Source organism: Sinocyclocheilus rhinocerous, unplaced genomic scaffold (assembly GCF_001515625.1).
Source record: "Sinocyclocheilus rhinocerous isolate Xijiao unplaced genomic scaffold, SAMN03320098_v1.1 scaffold556, whole genome shotgun sequence".
Classification (NCBI taxonomy): domain Eukaryota; kingdom Metazoa; phylum Chordata; class Actinopteri; order Cypriniformes; family Cyprinidae; genus Sinocyclocheilus; species Sinocyclocheilus rhinocerous.
This window is the reverse complement of record NW_015631074.1, coordinates 431,435-458,655: the sequence shown is the minus strand read 5'-3', so window position 1 is coordinate 458,655 and position 27,221 is coordinate 431,435. Positions and strand designations below refer to the sequence as shown.

The 27,221-nt window shown below is 35.1% G+C and overlaps 2 protein-coding genes and 2 long non-coding RNA genes across 5 annotated transcripts; 3 read left to right on the top strand and 1 right to left on the bottom strand.

The window, feature by feature from the left end:
• The first annotated feature begins 8,387 nt into the window (after nucleotides 1-8,387).
• Nucleotides 8,388-9,662, top strand: LOC107741573 (uncharacterized). Its single transcript, XR_001640212.1, has 3 exons — nucleotides 8,388-8,427; nucleotides 8,846-8,898; nucleotides 9,556-9,662. It is a non-coding gene; the product is annotated as an uncharacterized LOC107741573 (long non-coding RNA).
• A 3,031-nt stretch (nucleotides 9,663-12,693) lies between these two features.
• Nucleotides 12,694-15,046, top strand: LOC107741534 (RNA-directed DNA polymerase from mobile element jockey-like). Of its 2 annotated transcripts, none has more exons than XM_016554287.1 (2): nucleotides 12,694-14,174; nucleotides 14,964-15,046. In XM_016554287.1, exons 1-2 carry the CDS (start codon nucleotides 12,725-12,727, stop codon nucleotides 14,969-14,971), a joined length of 1,458 nt encoding a protein of 485 aa, XP_016409773.1. In that variant the 5' UTR covers nucleotides 12,694-12,724; the 3' UTR covers nucleotides 14,972-15,046. The 2 variants fall into 2 exon arrangements, with proteins under 2 accessions (XP_016409773.1, XP_016409772.1); XM_016554286.1 differs by having other exon boundaries at nucleotides 12,694-14,573.
• Nucleotides 15,047-15,075: 29 nt separating this feature from the next.
• On the top strand, nucleotides 15,076-17,613 carry LOC107741543 (uncharacterized). The gene is made up of 3 exons (XR_001640211.1): nucleotides 15,076-15,311; nucleotides 17,440-17,503; nucleotides 17,590-17,613. It is a non-coding gene; the product is annotated as an uncharacterized LOC107741543 (long non-coding RNA).
• Nucleotides 17,614-24,943: 7,330 nt separating this feature from the next.
• Nucleotides 24,944-26,684, bottom strand: LOC107741538 (regulator of G-protein signaling 21-like). The gene is made up of 5 exons (XM_016554292.1): nucleotides 26,542-26,684; nucleotides 26,367-26,453; nucleotides 26,106-26,167; nucleotides 25,457-25,623; nucleotides 24,944-25,365 (listed from the first exon to the last, which is right to left on the bottom strand). Exons 1-5 carry the CDS (start codon nucleotides 26,643-26,645, stop codon nucleotides 25,189-25,191), a joined length of 597 nt encoding a protein of 198 aa, XP_016409778.1. The 5' UTR covers nucleotides 26,646-26,684; the 3' UTR covers nucleotides 24,944-25,188.
• Nucleotides 26,685-27,221: the final 537 nt, after the last annotated feature.

Here is a 27,221-nt window from a genome sequence, read left to right as displayed (position 1 = left end):
ATATTGTTGTCACAATCTTAAAGTCCAAAGATGAAGACAGGTTCAATGGTTCCAACGCAAAAAAAAAAACGAATTTAATTAAAGAATAAACATAGGGTATCCAAGCCAAACAGTGTGCGCTTTAAAACAAACAACGGCCGACAACGAACTGAGGAAACTAAGGAACTTAAGTATAAGCAGATAACGAACTTGGTGAGATAATCAAATTATTTGCCATTATATAAACAGAGCGGGAAACTAGAACAAGGACAACAGGAAAAGAAAAAAAAAAAAAGAAAAACTAAAAGTCAATGATAATGAAAACTAAACTGGCATTATTGTTCATGACAATTGTTCATGTAAACACCTAAACCCAAAATATACTTAAGTTTTCACAAATAGGAGGAAGTGTTATTATGGTTTATGGATTCGTATTTTGGCCAGAAGTCACAGTTTAAAGTTAAAAGGCCTTAATGATGGATTTGTTTCTTAAAAACAGCTTCCAATGACGTTAATTGATGGACTGGAGTTGTTTGGATGTACTGTAATGTTTTTATCCGCTGTTTGGACTCTCATTCTGACGGCACCCATTCATTGCAAAAGATTCAATGGTGAACAAGTACTGTAATGCTACATTTCTCCAAATCTGTTCTGATGAAGAAACAAACTCATCTTGGATGGCCTGAGGGTGAGTACATTTTCAGCAAACTTTCATTTTTGAGTGAACTATTCGTTTAAGAAGTAGCCCATGAATGTTTTGTACTCTCTCTGTACTCAACTGCAGGGTTTTTTTTTTTCTTATTTGTCCATGTGGAACTCTTGATACACAGCAGAACCACCCTTGTACCTTTGAAAAGCAGTGAAGCCTCCATGACATATTGCTTTTTCCTCCCAATCAAAATATGATTCGCACTTTTTTCACACCTGGAACTGTCCAATAATAGTGGCGCCACACTCGGGTGGAGGTATCTATTTCCCCCAGCCCCTCTTTGGGGTGTATTTCATTTGCCGTCTTGAATAGACACCAGTGGATTACTGCGCTCAAGAAGCTGTGAAATCCCTTCTGAGACCTTGAACAACCGGGATCACTAGTGTGTGCCCTTTCAACAAATGCCACCAAGGACAAACCATCCCTCCTGAATACAGACGGGAAGCCCCCACTATACAGTATACTATTAAAGCACACTGTGAGGGCCGTTCACTGTATATTTCTTTTTAAATCATTTTTTTTATATATACCTTTATATCTTTTTTAATTAAAATCCCGCTTGAGTCATTTTCTGATACCAGCTAAATAAAAAATGTAATATTTAGCAGTTTATTTTATCAAACCACTCCTTTGTGTCTTCATTTTTATGTCTGTTTTTTAATTATTTTCTCTAATTCACGTTCCTTTGCTGTTCTTCTGTGTCGTTTTATCTTTCGTTTCTGTTCTCTTACATTTGATCTAATTTTATGGCTCATATCATTTCTGAACTTTATTTTAGCTGAATTACATTTCCTGATGTTTTCATGTGGCAGAAGCAAATAAATCAAATGCAAGTTTGTTTTATTTGCAGATGAGCTGTTGATGCGATGTACTGTAATAATTTGTGTTTGTGTCTGTAAACAATTTGTGTTTGTGCATTCAAGCAAAAAAACTTTTTTAAGTCACGAGAATAGTGAGAATTGGTGAACCCTGCTGTCTTTTTCCTGACCTGTGCATAACTCTTCTTGCTTGTTATTGTTAATATGGATTGATTTACTATGATGTGAGATATTTGAAGATATCTGGATATTATTTTTATTATAGTATGTTTCACTTTCATTGATGTTCTTTAATGGTCTGGTTACTGATAGTAATAGTACAGATTACTGCAAACTTGAACATGTTAAATCTGGGAAGGCCTAGAAAGTCATGGAAATTAGTAAAATGTTAAAAAGTCATGGACAAGAAGCATTTTTACACTGCTCTGAAACAGTTACCTAAATAGTAAAGTGTGTTTGTTTTAATTTTTGTGAATTAAAAATGTCAAGTGTAATAAAATGAAATTTCAAGGATTAATAGCTGACATACAAATGGAAAAGTCATGGAAAACTGTGAACACTGTTCATAATAATAATTATTATTATTATTATTGTTGTTGTTGTTGTTGTTAATATTATTATATACTTATTATGATTAAACTACAAAAATTTCAAGTGTAATTGTTTGAATTCCAAGTATTCATAGCTGACATCCATATCAAAGTCACAAAGAGTGCAATTTTTATTTCTTTTTTTTCTATCACAAAATACATTTAATTAATACTGGATCCTACTGGAATTTTCCCCCTTTTTAATTTTAAATCTGTATCTATATAAAATATAAATATAATATAAATATTAAATCTATATAAAAATAAATGTAAAAAAAATATATATATATATCTTACCAATAACACAACATGCATCACACAAGTTGTGGATTTATTATTTTTAATTGTGTCGCAAAATACATTGAATTAATACTGGATCTTTAATGCTCACAGGAATGTTTCCTTTCTTCAGATTTTGGGTCAGTATCACCGTAGGGTGCCTTTTGGCGTCCTGTAGATAAATAACTCATTTGCCATGATAACTTAACATAAAAATGACTATGAAAGGGTGTGTTATATTAGGCTAAGTTTTTATATTCATAGCAAAAGCATTACTTGGCTCTTTAGAAACATTTTCTAGATTTCTTTTTAGTTTTGGGTAAGAGGATGCATGTTATTTTGCTATGTCCCATGCACTGCTCATTAAATTTGAATGATAGTAGAATATTGTCAAATCATAAAATTAAATAAAAATGCTCCTATTAATATTTTGGTAAATAAGAGATTACTCAATTTGAGTGTATTGATCATTTGGTAATAAAAACTATATTTTTATTTAATAAAAAAAGAAGAGTTTGTCCATGTCCCTTGAATGGTTGTCCACCCTGTCGTATTGGGGAATCCGCCCCTTTAAGAAAAGGCCATCCCCTGAGTTTGCTTACTTGCTTTGCCAAAGCTTAACATGTCCACCCTGTCGGCATAAAATATGCCAGAAGTGATTCAAATACAGTATTTTCAAAATATGTAAGTTTAAATATACAAAATTCTCTTCAACAACCAGACTAAATATTTAGCTAGTCACAGTTTGTTGTAAGCTAATATGCTAATTGAAGCTCAAAACGTCCACCCTGTCGGCCACTTAGACTCGACAGAGTGGACATAAACATGACAGGGTGGACATAGCATTCATTTGTACTTAATATTGCTAAAAACTAAAATGAACACATATCAATGTGATTGAGGATGTAATTTTATTATTTATTATTATTTTTATTTTTTTTAAGTTGAATAAATGTATCATTGTCATATTTTGTCATGCTTTGCGTGTTCTGCATTATGTGTCCACCCCGTCATGTGCTGGTCCACCCTGTCATCTTGATATTTTACAATAATATTTTAAATAATAATTCAATCATATCTGTATAAGCCAGTGTGTTCAACAGCTAGGTGTGGGGGCAATAACATGCAAACAAAAACTGCATCCAAATATCACAGTTTTCTCCAAATAAGAAAAAATGCATGTGCGAATTGCATGAGTTTCTTTAAAAGCTTTTAATTTTTTTATGTATTTATAATTTGAAAGCAAACAAATAACCCTGTTTAAGAAAGGGACATCATACCTTTCAGAAAATGTAATTTGCATCTTAATTTTGCAATGAAAACGTATTTAACAGTAATATATATGTCGATGAGAGGGTGGACATATTTTATGGTTTATGTTTCGAATAATGGCCCATAATTATCTAAAAAAAAAAATGTGTGGCTCAGCTAATATGTTTCTATAGTACTTGAGTGTCTACTATTTATGACATGACATAAAGCGAATGGGAAATTAAAACCAACATTTTTGAATATTGTGAGGGTTGAAAGGCACTCTATGGTGATACTGACCCTTTTAAGTTCTGGAAAATTCTCATAAATGAGCAATATCTTTAAAAAAAAAAATCATGGAAAAGACGTTTGGAGCAGAGCAAAATTTTTACATTAGCTATAGGCTAATGTACTTTTTGAGAGTAAAACTTTCCAAAATTTCAAGTGAAATTGTTTATAGCTATTCATAGCTAATCTATAGGCCTATATTATTAATAATCCTAGTACAACAGTATACAGGACTAGAAAATCTGTTAAAAATGTATACAAGAACACTATATAACGCTTCACAAAATGCATTGAATTAATATTGGATTGTACTGAAATTGTTGCTTTTTAAATTTTAAAACTGAGATTTGAAGGCCTGGAAAAAAGACTAATCACTTAAAAAATTAACGGATTCATTTACTGTAACGGTTCATTTTCTACCCAGAATTGCACCCATCTTTCACCCCATCAGCTACGGCCCTGGTGTCTGTCTAGTGTAGTGCAAGATGCAGCCTTTGAGACAAGCCCTTGTGTGACAAAGTGCAGTAACCTTCTCTAACAAAATGCCACAGCTTATTGCCAAGACCAGTCTGTTGTATCTTTGTCGGGAGGAGACGTTAGTTGGCTTTGACAGGAGGGAGGAATGGCGGCCAGTTCAGTGAGGCGATTCTCGAGAGATTATTGGAACGGCACCCTCTCCTCCTGTGAACTAAATTGAGGCGTCATTCCATCACCGCGCCAAATCATTTAAGAGCGAAATACGGAGCGTCCGCAAATGACACCAGGCCGATAAATAAAAAGAAGCGCACATTTGAATTGGCGGGAAGGGTTTTAATAAGGCAGTGAGTGTAATCAGTGGCTTCACTAGTGCCTGCCTCCATATAGCCAGGCATGATTGTCCGCCAGGGACGGTGATTTATGAGGGCAGCCGCAGCAGTGGCTTCTTGCTTGATTACATGGCTGCCCGCAAATGCATGCAGCAAACAGATATTAAATCAGTGGGCCATATTCCGATGACACCGCGCTGAAGGGAGCGTGGGCAAGGGAAGGGGCGTCTTCTCTCGGTGTGGGTGGGGAATTGCGTTTCCAGCGGTTTTGATGAGTTCGGTGTATGGCGGTCATTACTTATCATGAGACTGTAAATACTAAGGAGGGTTTTCCCATTACTGACATGTGGTTTACATGGGCCCTTGATAATCGCTAGATGGGAACAGGGCAAATGTGTGGCGCAGAAGAGAGTGTGCATTTGCATTATAAAAGCCTGTAGGTTTTGTGTTCATTGAGAATTGGGCCTAATTGAACGGAGGAATTATGGTATTCTTCTGCAGCCTGACGACGACTAACTTTACGTTAACCGTTGTTCATGTGAATTCAAAGACAGCCTGATGCTTTGTTTATAGACTATTTGTGGGTGGCTGTTTGTTGTTTCACCTATCAATTCGTGTCAATAAAGTATAATAGGGTAAATCCTGTATAGTGATTTATCCTATATAGTGCTTGCATAAAGCAAGTAGTGCATACACTTGTAGCTGTTATGTATCTTTGTAAGTCATTGTAAGCCCGCTTTTGAGGCATGCGCAAGCGCACGACCCCCACCCCCCACTTAAAAAAAAACAAGTGGGCTCCCCCAAAGTCCACGGTATAGTTCGAACACTGGAGAAGATAACTAATAATTATTGATCATGGTCTACAACAGAGGTTTCCGGGCTTTGTGGCCCCACGGGTCTATTAGTAACATTTTAGACACGCAGCAAACCAGCAAAATATTTAGTCATCGTTAATATTTAGGCTATCATTATGGAAAAGTTCTCCCAAAAATAGAACAATTTACTCACCCTCAGGCCATCCAAGATGTAGATGAGTTTGTTTTTTCATTGGTACAAATTTGAAGAAATTTAGCATTAAAGGGATAGTTCACCCAAATGAAATTATGTCATTAATTACTCACCCTCATGTGAATCCAAACCGGTAAGACCTTCATTCATCTTCAGAACACAAATTAAGCTATTTTTATGAAATCTGAACGCTTTCAGAAAGAAATGCAACTGAAACGTTTTATGGACAGAAAGGTAGTCGACATTGTTAAAATAGTCCATGTGACATCAGTGGTTCAACCTTAATTTTATTAAGCGAGAATACTTTTTGTGCGCAAAGAAAACAAAAATAACGACTTTATTCAACAATTCTTCTCTTCTGTGTCAGTCTTCGACATGTGTGTGGTGGTGTTGACGCAGGAGCCGGTATCCTATACCTTTCTGGGCCTTGAATGTGGTAGTTGCTTTGCTGTCTATGCAGAGTCAGAAAGCTCTCAGATATCATCAAAAATATCTTAATTCGTGTTCTGAAGCTGAACAAAGGTCTTATGGGTTTGGAACGACATGAGGGTGAGTAATTAATGACAAAATTTAAAAAAAAAAAATTTGGGTGAACTATCCCTTTAAATCACTTACTCACCAATGGATTCTCTGCAGTGAATGGGTGCCGTCCGCATAAGAGTTCAAACAGCAGAAAGAAAGAAAAAACATCACAATAATCCACAAATAATCCACATGACTCCAGTCCATCAATTAACATCTTATGAAGAGAAACATTGTGTGTTTTTAAGAAACAAATTAAGACGTTTTTACTTCAAACGAGTCCTCTATGCTTCCTCCAGTGAAATAGTCATGAATCAGGAGCGAAACATGCACAGATAATGTACTGTTTACAAGTGAAAACAGTCCAAAACATTTTTAAACAAATATGTTGGTGTATTTTGATGTGAGAGGAAAACACTTTTTACGGCCTTACACTTGAGGAAGAATAATTATGGATTTTGATCTCATATTTTGGTCAGAAGCAACAGTTAAAACCTCTTATTGATGGATTTGTTTATTCCAAACGCACAGTTTTTCTCTTCACAAGATGTTAATTGATGGACTGGCATCATGTGGATTATTATTATCCTTTTATCAGCTGTTTGGACTCTCATTCTCTCATTATATACACACATAGGTCTTTCATAGGAACTGAACTGAATTCCTGGTTGGAAATGACAGTGAATCACAACAGAGATCCTTTAAGTAAGCAAGGACAGGTTTTGAAAATTGAAGACAACAAACTAACTTTTCCTTAAGTGTCTTAAGTATTATTACAAAAAAAAGGGAAAGGTGAAGACACACTGCTCATCTTCTTTTAACAATATTAATGAGTATGGAATTCAAGCCATTAAACTTTAAAATATGTAAGCAATAAATAATTCAAAGTTTCTTTTTGTTTCAACTCCGCTGAAAGAGAAAGGCGCAACCTCGGGCTATAGAACAATTTAGGGCCAGTTTTGTGCTGTAATATTTAATATTAAATTCCTCATCCTTGGGGTTTTCAGAACATTTATTGTTGACAAAATAACCATAAGATGGATAAATCATGTTGTTGTTTAAAAAAAGCAACAAGAACAGCCTTAATTCTTTTTGGTTAATTCATAAGGATTAGCGGGGTAGACAAATCAATTGCCTTTTTCTTGGCAATATGGCAGCTTTTGTGAAAACCAGAGATTAGGGAGCAGCATTAAATCACTTGTCATAAAATGGGGAAACAGAAAGAAAAAAAAAGGATAACTAAAACAAAATCCTGTGTTGGTTCTATGTCACGCATTTTACAGAATAGCATAGTGCCACCCTATGGATGCAAAATGACAGTTCTTTCAGATTTAAAAAAAAAAAAAGAAAAAAAAAAGCCTAACTTTGAAGGACAAAGATGATGTACACATTAAAATTTCCAGGACACTGGACAAACTCTATACCCTCTATTTTAACATAAGAGAGTGGGAGCGGCCATTTGAATGCGAGTCGCTTCCGGTGTCACCCGCTTTTATTTATCTCTACAAAACAGCTCGTTATGCTGCTTGATACCCACCGCAAACTGGTATTTCTTATCATATTAATGTAATGTCGCTATTATAAACACTGGCTTGTAGCTCAAACTGTGACCGTTCACTGCATTTTTTTCTTCTATTAATTTGCTTCCAGCGGCTAATGGTTTGGAAGTCTCGGACTTTGACAGAAAAAAAAAATTTGAATAAAAATATTGAGAATTTTATTCTAATAAAATAATTGAGAATAGGATAAATGTGAGGAAATGTACTGTTACTGGATGTTAAGGTTTGTGTGTGCCACTGTTTATGTTGTTAAAACCGCTACTCATTATCACATAGACTTATTTTAAGTGTAACCTGATATCTGTTAGTTTTCTCAACGCTGGTGAACCAATCGTGTGATTTACGGGTGAGGCATTTTAGGCATAATTTGTTTGCATGTCAGGTGCCTGTCTTCTGAATTAATAGGCCTATATTAAAAATATAGGCTGCATACCTTTAGTGTGCATATACAGTATATCTGCAATGCTACAAAATCATAGGAATTCGGGTTTCTGAGCCACTGTGTCCCCCTAGAGGAAAACAAGTTTGTGTCTCATAATGTTCAATGATCAGGACAGGCTGGCAGCGAAGTATTCAGAAGACCCGTGGAGGGCGGGGCTTCTACGTCGTATCAATGTGGTTCCGGTGTTCCGGTGAATTCAGTTTCCCTGTTTCCCCCTCACAGCGCCTGCGCAACTTCGCAGTGTTGCCAAGTCCGCGGTTTTCCAGCGGTAGTTTGTTGTAGCAATTGGGCGGTTTTTTTTAAAATATCCTGGCAACCCTGAAACTTCAGTACTAAAATCATGACGTCATGATTTCGCCCCGGCTAAGCAAGTCAGCTTATGGTGGTTTTGCTGTCTTTCTGCAAGCAACGTTCATTTCACCATGTTAATTAACCACCATAAGCTGACTTGCTTAGCCGGGGCGAAATCATGACGTCATGATTTTAGTACTGAAGTTTCAGGGTTGCAAGAATATTTTTAAAAAAAACGCCCAATTGCTACAACAAACTACCGCTGGAAAACCGCGGACTTGGCAACACTGCGAAGTTGCGCAGGCGCTGTGAGGGGGAAACAGGGAAACTGAATTCACCAGAACACCGGTTAAGAGGTACGCCTGTGTTTTGGACTTTGTAGCAAAATAGAAGAAAAAGGGGGTTTTATGTCAAACTGGTTACTGTCTTAGGAGGGCTTTTTATTTATTACGCGGTGCTTGTCGTTATTTACACTCCAATAATGTTTACGAGAGGATGTTTCTACAAATCCAAACAGGCTTACCAGACTCTTAAGGTCATTATGAGGATAATTAATATTAGATAATATAATTTAACATTATCGTGTTTACATTGAAATAAACAGTAGGTGAAATCAACACCGCCGTTGTGTTTGTTCCGTTCTGGACGGTACAACGTTAACCTATTTTAGGAGACAAAAGCCATAGGCTGTTTTTAGGGTCATTAAATGTTTAAATCCCCCCCTGTGTGATCTGATCAGATTACAGTCTAGCGGTGAGATCCTTGTTAGTTAGTTATTCAGTTGGGACTAGACAACTAAACAACATGACTGATTTAAATTGCCAGTCTAATGCTCTTGTATCTGCACTAGCTGCGTTTGCTTTCCTTGTATCTTCAACATGTATTTTTTACAGACCAGTGATTATAACAAGGTCATTTTGTGTGTTAATCTAAGTCTGTTGTTGTGTATATAGTAGTGTTGTTTTGAGTTTTTTTCCCCTCAGTTTGAACCTAATTTCGTGTCGTTTATCTAGAATGGGGAATTTCACGTCGGCAGCGCCTGGGTTGTCAAGCTCAGCATGTACTCAGTTTGTCCAGGTAAGCTTGTACTGGTTTGTTTTGGTTCATAGTATTCAGAAAATTAGTCTTGACTTCTTTTTTCAGTCATGTCGATTCGAATCTGTATGACTGTCTTTTTCTGTGAAACTAAAAAATTCCACACAGCCCAGATCAGAAAGATACGTGAATGAATCATTTAGAGTTGTTTGTTTGTTTTTGTTGTGAACTTGATTCACGAATGAGAATAACAACTGAAAAATGAAGAATTTGACATAATTTACTCATGTTGCATCATTTTTTAAAAGAATTTTGGTAACCAAACAGTCTCTATTCCCATGGACTTCAATTGTATGGACTAAAAATACAATGGAAGTCGAAGGGAAACAAAGCTGTTTTGTTACCAACATTCTTCAGTGTTTACATACATTAGGGCTGCACGATTCATCAGAATAAAACTTATCATGTAAATAAAAGAAGCGCTATATGGCTTAGTGCGATTATCAGATTGCAGAGGCTGTGATTTAGTTAAATATAAAAATGCGCTGCACGTGTCAGAGTAAAGCATGGCACTGTGTTCTTTTACACGCGAGCAGCTCATAATCCAGTGTTTTTAGCGTCTCAGAGCAGTTCGGTATGCAGTGAATGATATTTGGAATGAGAAGTGTTTATAACCAGCTATTTTTAACAAAAGAGAAGCTTTAAGGCCTACCCAACGTTTTCCTTCAAAATAAAAGATCAGTAGTTTAACTATAGCTTAAGCCATAAATATTAGTATTGTAATTTTATGGTTATTTTTTTTACAAAAATTTACACTGTAATATTACAATAGTAACATTTATTTTCAAAATATTTTATATAGAACTACTACTACTAATAATAATAATAAAACATGCATATACATACAATATTATAATACATACATAATTTTGCTATAAGTTTGATTGCAACATATAATCATTGCTATTAATAGTGTTCATCGTCTGTTTGATTACGTCATTTGTACGTGAGGGCTCAGGCAACGCTCAATATCAACATAATCAGTCATAATGTTTTGTATTATGTGTTCATACTCGTTGGTCACCCATGAACAGCCCAAACAGAGGTTAAGTAGATGTGTTTTAATATGTATGCTGCTGTCGGGGGAAAAAATACTTTCCTGAATGATTGACATTGTTATGAGCATTGTTAGTTTGGGGTTGTTATGCACTGTAGGCTTTCTTGTAAAATATAATATCAAATGGTATTACACCAAGCATTTTAGATGACTTTATTTGATCTGAGTCACAAAACCTCAGTATTCCTTTATGTACATAAATATTTAAAGTAAAGTATTAAAGTATTTTACAAAAATGTTGAAGTGTTCATTTTTCTGATGTAAACACACAAACACCCACTGGTTTGAAATAAAACCGTATTTTTCATACTGATTATTAATACTAATAAATATTTCTGACTTTGAGCAGTAATGAATGAACGCCTGTTTCTGCCTCAGAATTAAAAAGATAATTGTAACTTTTAATCTCATAATTCTGACATTTTTTTCCTGCAATTCTGAGTTCATGTCTCACAATTTTGACTTTTTTTGCAATTCAGAAAATAGAACTGTGAGATATAAGCTCAGAATTCTGACCTTCTTACATTTTTGAGTGTACATCTCGCAATTGCCAGAACATTTTGAATTGTCAAATATAAATGCAGATTTGCAAGGAAATATTTAATTTATTCATTCATTCATTTGAAAAGGGCTTCCATAATGTCTACGTGAACTAAACTGTCAACTCTGTTGCTATTCTGAAAGCCCTGTTAAATCATTTTGTAACATTTTAATTTTGAAAAAAAAAAAAAAAAAAAAGGAAAAGAGTGCCCTCGAACCCTCGCGCTCCTCCTCCTCTCCATTGTATCCGCGTTAAAACGAAGGGGGTGCGGAGAAGTGCGAGCAGAAGGAAGGAGGGTTATGTTGTGCCATCGGAGCGCAGCGGTGTTAGTTCATATCGAGAGAACCGGCAGAGACAGAGGGGGAGAGAATTTGGACCATCACCACATAGTTGCACTTATGTCTTTTTCTTCGTTCGTTTTAACTTCCATCCACGTGCCGCTTATATCCATAACGCACCGACATCCACTTTCGTTCTGTTTTATAAAGCGGAGTTTGAAAAGAACATTCTTAACAGATGTCAGACTCCGTTAGTGCCTCAGGTCACCTAGGTGTTTTACTCACAGCTGGTGTTTAAAACTGAGCTGGGGCGAAATTGAGGGGGTTCAGAGGCACTGGACTTTCTTTTTTTATTCAAGTTACTAAAGGAAGCAGCTCCTCCAAGTGGATTACTATAATTTCCTAAATGTTTCCCCAGAGGAGGCTCTTCACGTTTCCATTTCTTGGACGAGGAAGGATGGATGTGAGAATGAACCAAGGACACCTACTTTTGGCAGTGACTCTCATCTTCTGCAACTCACAGCTGCTGGTGGTCGCCAACTCATGGTGGTAAGATCAGATTGTATTTGCAAACGAATCTAGGTTACATATCTATATTTCTAAAGAATATCTTATTGAGTTATGTGTCTTTGTGAAGGATGAAACAATGCATAAGAAAACTGTTAGCTGAGAACAAATGTGAAGGCTTTGTCACAATATTTACCTTGGGCAACAAATGGTCAAACTGTTTGTAAATAAGGTCATTCAAGGCAACATGTCCTGAGGACAACAGGTTTTTCCAACAGTTTTCTATTTGATAATAAGTTACAGACACCATTAAAGCTGTGCAATCCATAACTTAATATCACAAAAAATGAATTTGCTTGAAATTAAACTGGCACATTATTATTGCAGTGAATCACAGGTTTTGTGTAGGTTGAGTTTGACGTACTCACGTAAAAATAGTACAATATTTACTACTACAATATCTTATTGCATTCTCCAAAAAAAAAAAAAAAAGACACCACATGAGTATAGCCTAATTAAGTTTTACACTATAAATAATGATTTTGTGTCATGCATGCTGCAGGTTAGTTGTCCACACTGTATTTGGCTGATGGTCTGTGCTTTGGTCTTACTTTCTCAGGTCATTAGCCATGAACCCCATCCAGAGACCGGAGATGTACATCATTGTAGCATGTCAAAGTGGATTTAGAAAAGGGAGAAATACGATGGATTCAATATTGTGTTTGGAAGCTGAAATTCGAAAAGCTCAAATTAATAAAGAGGTGCTTGTGGGAGTCTTTTTTGATGTAGAAAAAGCTTACGATATGTTGTGGAAAGAGGGGCTTTTAATGAAATTGGAAAGCTTGAGAATTGATGGAAAAATGTATAACTGGATTCTGAGTTTCTTGTTTGGAAGAACAATTCAAGTAAGAGTAGGGACTGCTTTTTCTCAGATTCTCCCAATTGAGAATGGAACTCCCCAGGGAAGTGTGAGCAGTCCTATTCTTTTTAATTTAATGATAAATGACATCTTTCATAACGTTGATACTGGAATAGGAAGATCATTGTATGCGGATGATGGAGCATTATGGAAAAGGGGGCGTAATGTTTTATTTGTAGAAAATAAAATGCAAAAAGCAGTGAATGAGGTGGAGAATTGGGCGAATTGTTGGGGTTTTCGGTTTTCTGTGGCAAAAACACAAGTAATATGCTTTTCGAAAAAGAAAAAGAATCCAAGTTTGAATGTCAAAATGTATGGTTATCAGCTGGAACAAGTAAATGTTCTAAGATTTTTGGGTATGTGGATGGACTCTAAATTAAATTTTAAAATTCATATTCAAAAATTGATAGAAAAGTGCAAAAAAGGAATAAATGTCTTAAGGTGCTTGTCCGGAGCTGAGTGGGGGGCAAGCTGTCAGTCATTGAAAAGAATTTATGGTGCTGTGATTAGGTCAAATATAGATTATGGTAGTGTAGTTTATAGTTCTGCGAACAAAATCTTACTTAAAAAAATAGAGGTAATACAAAATCAAGCTTTGTGCATTTGCTGTGGTGCATTTAGATCTTCTCCGGTGGCTTCATTACAAGTTGAAATGGGAGAATTGCCTCTAGAACAGCGTAGGTTTCAGCTGAGATTAAGGTACTGGTATGGTGTAAAGGGACATCTGGAAAACCATCCAGTTAAACTAATTCTGAAAGATTGTTGGGAATATGAGTACAAAGAAATTACAAGCTTTGGTTGGGTAGTAAGGAAGGAGGCAAACAGCTTGGAGTTGAAAGACCATGAAATTGCTCCTTCTGTTGCTATTCCAGCAATTCCTCCTTGGTTGTTCCCTATGCCACTAATTGATTTACAAATTCACAAAGTAATAAAAAAACCGGAGATGAACATGCCAACTGAAGTAGTAGTTCAACAATATATAAAACAAGAGTATTATTCTGTGTTACAGGTATTTACAGATGGGTCTAAGGAGCCAGAGTCTGGGAGAACAGCAGCAGCAGTTTATATTCCTACTTTTAAAATAAAAATGGCTAAAAGATTATCAGATCATGTGTCAGTTTTTACTACCGAATTATTAGCTATCATACTAGCTCTACAGTGGATCGAAGAAGTTCAACCAGAAAGAACTGTGATATGTACTGACTCAATGGCTGCGCTCACTAGTCTACTAAGTGGTAAATCTGAAGCTCGGCAAGACTTAGTATTTGAAGTTTTACAAAGTTTGTTTAGAATAAGGCAGTTAAGGATAGAGGTCAAATTCCTCTGGGTGTCTGCACATGTGGGTGTGGATGGAAATGAGGAAGTAGACTTGCTAGCAAAGAAAGCATTAAATCATACACAAATAGAAATTAAGTTAGCTTTAAGTAAAGCTGAATTCAAGAGAGTGATATCATTTGAAGTAAGTAAGAAATGGCAAAAGTTATGGAATAATGGGTCTAAAGGAAGACATCTTTTCCAGATTCAGGAGTGTGTTGGAAATGAGAGGAAAAGATACGGAAATAGGAAGAAAGATGTCATCTTATCAAGACTAAGAATCGGACATACAGCATTAAATTATAGTCTTTATAAAATAGGTAAGCATGAATCGGGAAAGTGTGACAAATGTGGAGAATTAGAAACAGTGAAACATATTATTTTTGAGTGTTCTGCATATGAAAGGGAGAGATTTCAATTAATTCAAGAATTAGGATGGCTGGGAGTTGATAATATTTCTTTAAAAGTATTGTTGGGAAATGGGTCGAGGCAATCAAGAGTGCGAGAAAATATATTTAAATACCTGAAAAACACAGGAACAATAGATAGAATCTAGGAATTTTTGTCCCTTTTTTATTTTATTTTATTTTTTAATTTTATTAATTAATTTTCATTAATAAAAAAAAAAAATTTATTTAATTTTTTTTATTATTTTTTTTTTCCCCTTCTGTATTTCTTTCTTCCAAATTTATGCACACTCCACACTCCAGATCAGTAGGTGGCGGTAATGCACCTTTTTCGCTGGTTTGCCAAACCGCCATAAAACACCAGAAGAAGAAGAAGAAGAAGAAGAATACGCTCCTGGACACGTGGAGGCAGAAGCGCGACTCACGTTTCTAAGGCACCGCGTGAAGCAGAAGAATGACGCACGTCGAAAGGAATGCCGGGAAAACTACTGTATGTGTGAATGAGTCCCATTAGCCTCGTCTAACCGCTACTCGAGCACAATTTTCTGTTTACATTAAGAAACATAATTACAGAAATGGCGGGAAGCGCTGGGGAATGGTGTCTTATGGAAAGCGACCCTGGAGTTTTCACAGAGCTGATAAAGGGCTTTGGTGAGCACTCTATATTATATACATTAGCGGTGCGTGTGAGTGCGCTAGTTTTGCTTCATTTCAGTGATTTAGAATTTCAGTATGATTTGTAGTTTATATAGGGTTTGATTACCAGCCTGCAATATGGTGTAAATCCATATAATTGGCTGAATTCATTGAATGGGCTCTGCGCATGAGTCAGCGCTGCGCTTGTTAATTAATGCAGAATGACAGCTGCCTCACATTTCTGCTGTTCTGAACCTGTGTAACGTATAATGTCATTGAACGTGGCTCAAAAAGTAGTGAGCAGCCTACCTAGACGGCATTTTTTGGGGCATCATGTGTGTTCCGAATCATATTTGGACATCGGAACAAGCATCGTTTTGTATTCATTATTGGTGCCTTTGAACAAAGTTCGTTTAATTATTGCTGCTTCTGAATGTTTGATTCAGTAATTTGGGGGTTATACCCCCCAAAATACTGAATCAAACATTCAGAAGCAACAACAATGGCGATTAATCGATTACATTAATCATAATTTAGATTAATTATAATTTATGATGCATTCCGAAAACAAGATACAGTGTGTGTTGTATCACTTATGTTCTAAGCATTTGATTCAGTATATTTAGGCTTTTATTTGCACGTTCCAAACGATCGATTTATATTTCTGTCGGCATTGGTGGTTCCTTACTAACGATCATTGACCACTGTATATTTGGACAAGTTCCGAACATTCGATTCATATTTTTGTGGACATTATATAGGTGCTTTCCTACAATGTCTTTGAGGTGCTTTGGGTATCATTTGTTTGTTCTGAACGTTCATATTTTTTGTGGGGATCATATTGCGTCCGAACATTCGATTCAGTGTTCTGAGAATTCCATTTCATTTTGTTTACCGCAAACGTTTGATTGGAAAATTTGATTCAATATACTGTGTTCTGAACATTGAATTCGTTTTTCATGTGGATAGTATGCGTTCAAACATTTGATTCAGTGTTTGAGTATCGTTTGCAAGTTCCAGAGAGTCGATTCATTTTATGTCAAGACTCCCTCAAACATTTGATTCATTACAAGTGGACATCATTTGCGTGTTCTAAACGTTCAATTCATTTTCCTCTGGATATGCATGCAACTAGGCATGGGCCGGTATGAGAATCTGACGGTATGATAACCTTATATAAAAATATCACGGTTTCACGGTATTGCGATTACAGCTCTAAAATATGTTATTTTTAAATGTCTAGGTAAAAAAAACTTTTTTTTTTCCACTGAACACATATTTTATTTTTAAGAAACATATAGAACATTTTGGAACAGTAAACATGTCAGGCTAAATAATTAGAATAAATAATTAAATTCTTCTTAATTAAATGCAGTCACTTAAGTGAGCCTAAACCTGCAGCTCAACAATAATCAGAACATAAATAAATTATTTTCTGTAAAAAAAAAAAAATCCCTATAAATGAAAAAAAAAATACAGTCACTTAAGTGAGCCTAAACCTGCAGCTCAATAATCAAAAATATAATCAAAACATAATTTCTGTAAAAACAAAAATTAATAAAAAAAATTTCAGTCATTAAACCTGCACGGGAAAATTTTAGTGGTTTTGAAACCGTGACTTTTCCAAACCGTGGTATACCTTGAAACCGGTTATCGTCCCATGCCAACATGCGACCATAGATTCGATATATCTGCGAGTCATTTGCCCGTTACGAACATTCAATTCATATTTTTGTAGACTTCAAACATTTGATTCAGTATGTTTGGCCATCATTTGCACCTTCTAAAAATTCTGTTTATATTTTTTGTGGACATTAAAGTGGCATTGAAACATTTGTCACAGTATATTTGGGCATCATTTGCACGTTTAAAATATGTAGTTGATCATTTTGTGTGCATAAAAAGAGTGTTTGAACAATTGATTCAGTATATTTGCACATTCCAAGCATTATTAGTATGTTTAAATATTTCTGGATCATCATTGGTGTAATCAAACATTAGGTTCAGGATTTTTAAAATGACTTCAGTTCATACTGGTGCATTTAAACATTATTTAGGCATCGTTTGAGAGATTTGAATCCTCAGTTCAGCATTGGTTTGTTCGAAAGTCGTGCGACATTGATGTCTCTGTTGTTGTCATTAGGATGCAAAGGTGCACAGGTAGAAGAGATATGGAGCATGGAGCCAGAAAACTTTGAAAATCTCAAGTAAGCAACACCCTTGAATCAATTATTATATTCAGTCTTCCTCCGGCGTTTAAACTGCAATTGAATATGCATGTAAATCATTTCAGGCCCGTTCATGGTCTGATTTTCCTATATGGGACTTTTTTTTTTTTTTTTTTAAAGATTGAGAACATTAGAAGGAAGCACAACTACCTACCCTTTATAATGGAGTTACTGAAGACGTTGGCCGAATATCAGCAGCTGATACCACTGGTGGAAAAGGTAAGTCCAGTCACAATCACCAGTGTGTTTGATAGCCAGTCTCATCACACCACTAGAGGGCAGTGTATACGTTATCTTGACTTTGCTGTTGAGCTTACAGTCTTTTGTTCTCTTGTAATTAGATTTGCATGAAACACTATATTTTCTCTGTATTTTCTGGGATTTTATCGATAACGATAATTAGACTCCTAAACTCCTAAAGTTTTTGATATTCTTCATATTCTGTGTGGTCAGTTCACAGCAGTGATAAAAAATTAATCTTTTCCAATAAGTTTAAATTGATTTTTACCTTTTATGGTCATTTTTACATTTAAAAAGCCATTTTTTCTAAAAGTGTGCATCATCTTCTGAGTCAAATTCTTACATTTAATCGGTCAATTATAATAATAATAATAATAATAATTAAAGTTGCAAAGGGGTGGAAAATTCCCGGTAAATTTCCGTAAACTTTCCAAAAATCCCTGGAATATTCCCCAAAAAAATCCTGGAAAGTTTCCAAAATTTCTGTAATATTTCCTAAATTTACTGATAATTTTCCAACTTTTTGCAACCCTAATAATAATAATACATTTAGGCTGTTACCAAACAAATGAAATCAATATCAACGAAATTCATCTTTGCAGAAGTTGCATCTGAAGTGGCATTTAGATGTATTTACACGTTAATGCAGCTCGGAGGGACATGGAATGCTTTAATCTACAGTTACAAATGTATAAGTAATGTTTTGATATTTTAACGTTGAACGCTGATATTTGAAATTATTTAAAAAATGAAAAGATACTTTAAATGTGAAATTAAAACCGCCAGTAGGTGGCAGCAAGTCACTGTTAATAAGTGAGTAATTGCGACTGAACCGAATCATTTAAACAGTTGATTCATTCAGGAACGAAACGCATGTTGCTCAGAGATGCAAAACAGTGCTGTGGCTGTGTTTGGAATGATTTTTTGTTGGCGAAATTGAGCAAAAACAGGCAATATGGTGACTAAAACGTAAGTCTCTTAATATTAACTTATTGTTTACGGAATCAATATCACATTTGTAATCATGTCGATTTTTGAAGAAAAAACGGCACCCTTCGTGTGATAATCGATTAACTATATAAAATGATAAAAATATATACATTTTCTGTCTCCATATCTTGAATTGTGATCATGTGATAGGGGCAGAACTCCGCCGTGCGCGATAAAGAGAGCAGAGGAGAATTATAAATGCACGACCATGTAGAGACAGAAATGACATGCCCTCGTGTAAATAAGATAAATAGCATCAGACTATTTAGTTTGTTTAATAAAAGAACAAGATTACTGAAATAAATGAACTTTTCCACGACATTCTAATTTATTGAGATGCACCTGTATATGAATTGCCTTAGGTCATCCATTAAGTTCACCTATCATGTGGGGACAACAGACATGAATTTTTTGGACACAAACATCTCAGTTATCAATGGCCAACTTGTATCTCCTCTGTATAGAAAGGAAACTTCTAAAAACAGTCTTTTACATGCAAGGAGTGCTCATCCCAGGTTCTTGAAACGTGGTCTGCCGTATAGTCAGTTTATAAGACTTTTTCGCATTTGTTCTAACAAGGATGACTTTGAAGCCAAAGCCCAGAACTTATATAGTGATTTTAGATCTCGGGGATATCCAATCAAGTGGCTTGATACTGCATTAGACAAAATGAGATCTTTGCCAGATGATACTAACTTGACCTCCAAAAATAAGAAGTTTTCTTGTGTATTTAAATCTACTTTTAGTCCCTTGAGTCTAGAAATCAAAAAGGCAATCAATAATCATTGGCATATCATACAGAGTGATTGTGATTTGTCAGGCCTGTTTACTGATCCACCTCTCTTTGTTCACTCCAGGCCTCCAAATTTACGGGATAAATTGGTGCGTGCAGATATAGCCCCATTCCTGGGGCCCTCTCTGATGCCCAGGGAAATTTTCTGTGTAAAGATTGTGTTGCCTGTTCTCATTATTTAAAATGCAAGTCATTTACACATCCATTAGACAAAATGAGACATTTGCCAGATGATACTAACTTGACCTCCAAAAATAAGAAGTTTTCTTGTGTATTTAAATCTACTTTTAGTCCCTTGAGTCTAGAAATCAAAAAGGCAATCAATAATCATTGGCATATCATACAGAGTGATTGTGATTTGGCAGGCCTGTTTACTGATCCACCTCTCTTTGTTCACTCCAGGCCTCCAAATTTACGGGATAAATTGGTGCGTGCAGATATAGCCCCATTCCTGGGGATTCTTTTTCGGATTTTTAATTCCTGGGCATTGAGAGGGTTCTTTTGCATAGGAGAGGTGGTAGCCATGATGCAAAATTGTTACAAAGAGAGACTTTTTGGATTTTTGAGTTGAAATCATTAACCCCGACTGGATTAAATGAAGAGATGGAACTTGCTTTGTCACTTTTTTCACTTTTGAATATGGAAAATAAAAACTACATTTTTTTTAAAGAGACCTTTTTTGGTCTGATTGAAAAAAACCATTTTCAGTGTGCGGACAAATTCAGCGACTTGTTGGACTAAAATTTTTTCCCTTTAGCTCTACACACATGAGAACTCGTTCTTTTTGAGCGCACACAATTCCTGCTTCATACATTTAAAAAAAAAAATACAAATATGAAAAACTTTCGAGGATTTACGCCACTAATGACCGTTAAACGCGTCATCACAGTCTTGCTCCCCAGTCTTGTCCTGATAGACATCTTAAAACATTATTTACCTTTTTACATTTATTCCTAACCTTATCAATATGTTGACACCAGGTCAACTTCTCATCAAAAAACACTCCCAAGAATCTTACAACCTTAACCTGTTCAAGATCTTGCCCATACAGTTTAAGTAATACTGTTTTAGGACGTTTTCCTCGCTTAATTTCGTTCACTCTTTGCTGATATATAGCACTCAACTGCCATGCACTATATAGGGATTTGAGAATCAGTGAAGACACCGAGAGTCGATTCCAGTGCTGGAGTCGACTCCGACTCTAGGGCTATTCAGAGTCGAGGAATCGACTCTTTTGGAGTCGACTCCCCATCCCTACTAGAAATCTAACCTCAGCTAAAGCGCACGCATTTTAGGTCAAACTTTGTGCCTTGGATTTTTGCCTTTCTCGTGCAGCCGTTCACATGAAGTGATGGAAACTTCAGTAAGTGTTGTTCAAAAAAGCTGAACAGGCTTCTTAATATTCTGCAGCGCTCAAGCAGACGCTTAAATCACCCGAGCGTTTGACAGTAGTTTTGTATTTTTTCATCCGTACTCGTAGCGCGCGACAATTGTTTACACAGTGAGTTGCGTTTCTATTTTTGCCGGACTGTTTATTTACATTCCTTCAAACTCCCCAGACCAGTAGTGAACTTCAGAGAGTCGCTGTAGTACATGATAACCGCGTCACGACACCGTTCCCGCCATGAAAGAACACGCTATCTTATATTATTGCCGTCAGAGCTGATCGCGGCAGTTGATAATAGCGTGAAAATGCGCGCTTGCGTTCGGATGTAGTCGCCATTTCCTGCTCTGTGACGCGCGTACGCCTGTAAAAGTGTACGGTGCGATCCGGTTATGTGAAAAATCTTACTCTTGCCAGAAAAGTGTGTTATGTATAGGTGTGAACATGTTCTGAAGTTCATAACTATTCCAAACATTTGAGTTATCTACATGGGTTGAGTAACTTCAAACTACAAGCTACAGAAGTCTTGAGAGGTTATTCTGGTGCAGCTTCACAAAACCAGCCCATTTTATAGCTTTTTTTTAATTCGTTGATTTCTCAGTTTCACAGGAGTTGCCAGCTTCACTAAATTCGGACTATATGAATCATAATAGCAATGAAAATATTTTTAACTTATTTTTGGACACTCAAGTCACTGAAAAAAAACGTGCATCTATCTATCTATCTATCTATCTATCTGTCTGTCTGTCTGTCTATCTCTAGCTATCATCTAATATCTCTCTCTCTCTCTCTCTCTCTGTACACACACACACACAAATACATACATGCACACACACATATATAAACAAAAAATTCAGTGTGTAATATATAATTTTTTCAGTTATATAATATATAAAAGTATTTTATTTAGTTCGTTTTTAACGCCACTTGTGTACATTTATTTCAAATGACATTTGTGTTCATGTATCCAGTAACTTTAAAAATTCTCTAATAAGTCTCTTAAGATTATTATTATATAAATGGCACTCGTGTTTATATATTTATATATCAAGTAACCCAGTTCACACTTAAATATTTAAACCATATTAGTATAAATATTTTAATAATAATAAATTAAAAATTATTTATTTATTTTTTACATATATTTTAAATTACATTTGTGTTCATTTACCTAGTGGCCCCAGAAAGTATTTTTTGGACTCTCAAGTCACACTAAGAACATTTTTGTTAATTATTTATTTATCTACTTATTTATCCATTTATTTTGTTTTATTTCATTTTAATGGCTGTTATGTTTAGATGTGCATTGGTCCTGAAAGTATTTTAGACTCAAGTCACACTTAAAAATTGTGCATCTTTTTCTCCTTTTATACACACACACACACACACACACACACACGTGTAAAAGAAAATAAAAACGCACACATTTTTAAGACTTTATATGTTTATGTATTTATTTTATTATTTAAATTTTATTTATTTATTTATTTGGCATTTGCAGGCAATTGTGGACTAGAAAAAAATTCTCATACCAAATTTCATGTTTCTACTACAGTTTTTCTTATAACTTTAACCGGTCCCAAACTGATGTTAGTGGGTTTGTGAAATCCAGGTCTCCCAGCAGTCTCCACAGGTAAAGTTCACCACATTAACTATGAACATGGGCCTTTTTAAAAAATATTTAGCTTGGAAAAACATGCCATGTCTTCAAAATAAAAGCCACTTGCTTTGACATTCATATATTTTCAAGTGTGGTGTACTGTAAGTGCCCCGATACATCTCAGGCCCACTGCAGATATGAAGACGACCCGTGGGAAGTGAGTTGAAGAAAGCCAGCGGTGTTGTAAATAGCTGCTCTGCTTCTCTGTCTGTGAACACGTTCTTGGATCAGTTAAACAGACGCAGTGTTTGGTGTCTGTTCAGTGTCGGATGGCCGTGAGATCATCTACAGGAACACAAGGAGCACAAATGTGCCACGGAGGTAAATTCATCCCCACATACAACAAGCGTTTAGCTGTGTCAAACGTGTGGAACAAAACAAGCACGTTAAGTGCAGAATGTTCTGCTCACTATGTTTGCATCCAGTGTTTGTCTTCTGTGAGTTTTGTTCTGCAGGTACAGCTCAGGTCTTTCAGTCATGCCTTAAATGGGAAGAAGATAAAGCCTGATATGCTGGTGAAATGACGTGAGTATGTGAGAGTTTCTGTAAATGTTTGGAGGGCTGAAGTCTGCAGTAATTCATCAAAATGTACGTTTGTTGAGAAAACCGCAGTTCGGTTTTGTTTTGGTTAGTGAGACTAACTTGTAAAACTGGTCATGAGACGTTACACTGATCTGATCAGTTAAATGAAAGCATTTAGTAGGTCATCTTATCTTAGCATCTAAAAATAGCTTTAAAGATGACAAAGCAATTAATGGTGTGAGTTTGGGCGGGGCTAATTGTTTGCGCAACCAATAGCAGTGCACGAATGTTTATGAAATGTTCTGCTATTCTGTTTTGCAATGCTAGTGTAATTACACTTCAACTATAAATAACATGAAGGATTGCTGTCATCAACAAATTATTAATTGGGAAGGGACACTTTATAAACGAATTTTTAAAAAATGCAAATATTATGTTATATAGCCAATATTATTCAGTTTTGCCTAAAAATAAAAGCCAGACTCATTTTGAATGGTACGTATGAATTTAGACATCACAAAATGATTATGTACAATATAAAGAATGTATATTCATTTTGAGATTTGCTAAAGATTACATTTAACATAAATTATTATTTTTTGAAAGAAAATAGTATCTTGAAGTGAGCATTACAGGTAATCTAAAAGTAATATAAATGTAAAAATATGAGAAATGAAGAGCACAATTAAAGGCACAATATGTAATTTTCGCCGCTAGAGGGTGCGTATTCAAAATAAACAAATAGACAAAGGCGTAGTTTGATAATGCCGTGACTGAGTGTGGAATCATGGGAGTTGTGGTCTTCATCCCCACAGCCGATGCAATCCGACGGGACTCGGGCAGAAATCATGTTCATGGATGAGCTAATGATTTATTAACGTAGTAGAATGAAGCAGGGTGAGGCTGAAAGCCGTCGAAGCGAAACGAGGCCGCTGAACGAGCGTGACACACGGCTCAAAATCAGCGGAGCTTTTATTATGCCTCAGTCGATCGCTTCCGCTCCTTCCGGTCGTGCGTATGTGGGGTAAAGCAGCGCTGTTTTATCATACTAGATACATTTGAACGTTCTGTTATAATGCTACTCTGTGCGGTCGTAACCGGTCTATTAAAATGCACAATATATTAAAGCGTCTTTGGTGTTTCCATGTTTTCTACAAAACAAAACAAAAAATCGGGTGTATGACGCGTCATTGGCAGGCGACACAGTGACACTATGGACACGGTCCGTGTCACTAGTTAAAATTGCTTATTTCTCTGGATTTAAACATTCTTCGAAACATTTGGGATAATGTAAGTACACAAGGTAGCAAAATATATAACACAAATTATTACAGAGAATTGACAAGTAGCACATTAATTTAAACTTTGCATTTTGAAGAAGTATAGAAAGAATGAAATAGTGTTTTCCTGTAAAGCCTACTCCAATAATCTCTGTTTTATTTACAGCTTTGAAAAAATAAACATTTACAGTGTAATAGAATGACAAACGATTTAATCCCAATGTATTTGTATTTTTATTATTATTATAATTAGTGTTTTTTAGAGACTTTTAACTTTCAGTGAGTGTTAGATAGAAAGGGTTAAAAAAATGTAAATTAAATGTAGAAAATGTAAATCTAAATGTAAAAAAAAAAAAAAAAAAAAAATTGGGAAAATGAGCATGAATAATTTAATATTAACTGATACTGATTAAAAAAAAATAAGTAAGTAAATTAATTAATTAATAAAAACCCTCCAATGTCAGTCGGTAAACATTTATACACTTTTTGCTTATTCTTTTTTATAGCAGTGCCCCCAAAATCCAGAAAGTAATGGAATAACAATTAGAAATGATTTCATCCAAATTTACTCTTTTGCTCTTTCATTGAAAAGCAAAAAAAAAAAAAGACCTACAAGTAAACCTCAGAACATAGATACAACATTACGTGAACACTCAATACCAATACCTGACTATTTACAAATCTGTGCAAAATGTGCAATATTAAATACACTGAAATCATAGTAGCACAATCACTACATGAACCACTAGATGCGCAGCATTCTGAAACGGACCGGCCATGCCTTTAAACACATTATCACTCCCCTGCAGCGATTCTGCAGAGCTGCCGATAGAGTTCAGAGTCCAGGAACCGAGGGTACGAGTTGTGCTCCATCAGGAAGTAAACTCTGTTTTGGGCAGCTTTGAAACTGGATTGTGTTGGGATCAGAAGGCTTTGGTGGAGGGACTCCTTTGTGTGGAAGTCCAGGTTGATCTAGAGAAGGAAGAAGTGAAAGAAATGAGAATGTGTGGCGCGGCTTAATGAAAACCGAATATCAGCTTGGCTGGAACTGACTAAACCTCACCTCTTTTGGAGAATCTGCCCTGATGAACTCATCGTATATGGTTTTTGCCCTGGATTTGAGTTTTGATCTGGACCTGATCTTTCTGAACTCTTCACAGGCCATCCAGAACTCGATATTCTCCTCGCAGTGTTCAGACTTCATGAACAGCCGCAGAGAGGTAAATCCACCTGATATATGAAAATATTTATTAATTACATCAGTTGTCGTTAAATAATGTGGTGCATTTCCAACCTTAAATAAAAAATTACTTGTATTATAAAAAAAATAAAAATAATTTAGCGTGTGTGTGTGTAATAAATATGAAAATTAACACACACACACACACACATATATATATATATATGTATATATATATATATATACATTTTGTTAATTGTGGTTAAGCTCAGATAAATAGGAATTCTATATTTTTATAAATCATGTATTATTTTATAATATAAAATAAATTATATACTATAATATAAATTATAAAATAAAAATATGAAAATTTAACCATTTTTCTTAATGATAAAAAACTTGATAAATATTAATTATATGAATGTTATAATAAATATTGTAATGAATACAATATATTTTTTTATAAATGATCAAAATAATATAAAATATTACAAAGATGAACATGAAATTCATAAATAGAAATAATATTTACATTTGCTGCTCAGCAAGTTGTCCAGAGACTGTGCCCATTGCGTCACTTCTTCAGTAGTTGGCCTGTGGGAATATAAAGAGAGAAAGGTTATTTAATTTTAATTGAACAATAATACAATTTAATTTGAATATAAGCAATTATATATTAGTTTATTTAAATTTTAGATTTGAATTTAATAAAATTTTTAAGAAATCCATGATCCCACTTTTTAGTACATACATATAGTGATTTATGCATATTCTAAGTATTTTTCATGCTCACCCATATGATTTCCTCTGTGGCAATGTGTGGCGTGATTCTCTCACGGGAAAAGTCTTGAAAAGCATTCTTGATCTCCAGTTTGTTTGTCTGTTAATGATAATCAACAAACATTAGCGACCACAGGTTAATTGCCCCGCATAAAACCAAATACAAAGTGATCAAATGTGAGTCTCACTTCATCTCTTTCTGTCCCGTAGTCGTGTCAGGGTTCCTGCAGTAGATCAAACGCTCCAAGCTCGAATCTGATGTGGACTTTCTCATTTTTGCCAGTCTAACCATCACTATCAATTGAACTGAAACATGTTGTGTCTTGCAGTGTGTGGCTTTTATACCCTTTTCTGAGCTTTGGGCGGGGCTTTATCAGCAGGGGAAGCATCTGATTGGTTGTCCTGCGTCAGTGTTTCTGTGTGAAAGTCTTGTTGGCAGGAACACTGCAGCTCTTTCTCAAATAATCATGCTGAACTTTTGACTTTTTGAATGCATTAAATTAAGATTAATATCTATGAAATTACTATAAAACTTTATCGGAGAAAAATAAAAATTATCGGAGTATGTTTTAACTAATGTTAAAACTACTATTTCAGTCTTTATAATTAAACATTTCACATTTAATTCAGTGTGTTACTTGCTGCTTCTATTACATTTTTGTGAAATTTTACTAGAATTAAACACACACACACACACATAATGATATAATTAAAAAATAAATAAATATAAGGGCGTGTGTGTATATATATTTACAATATATAGTTAAATTTTTTTTTTGTATGATTATATAATAATTGTTCTTGTGCTTCTGTGTCTGTGTGTGTGTATATGTGTATATATATATATATATATATATATATATATATA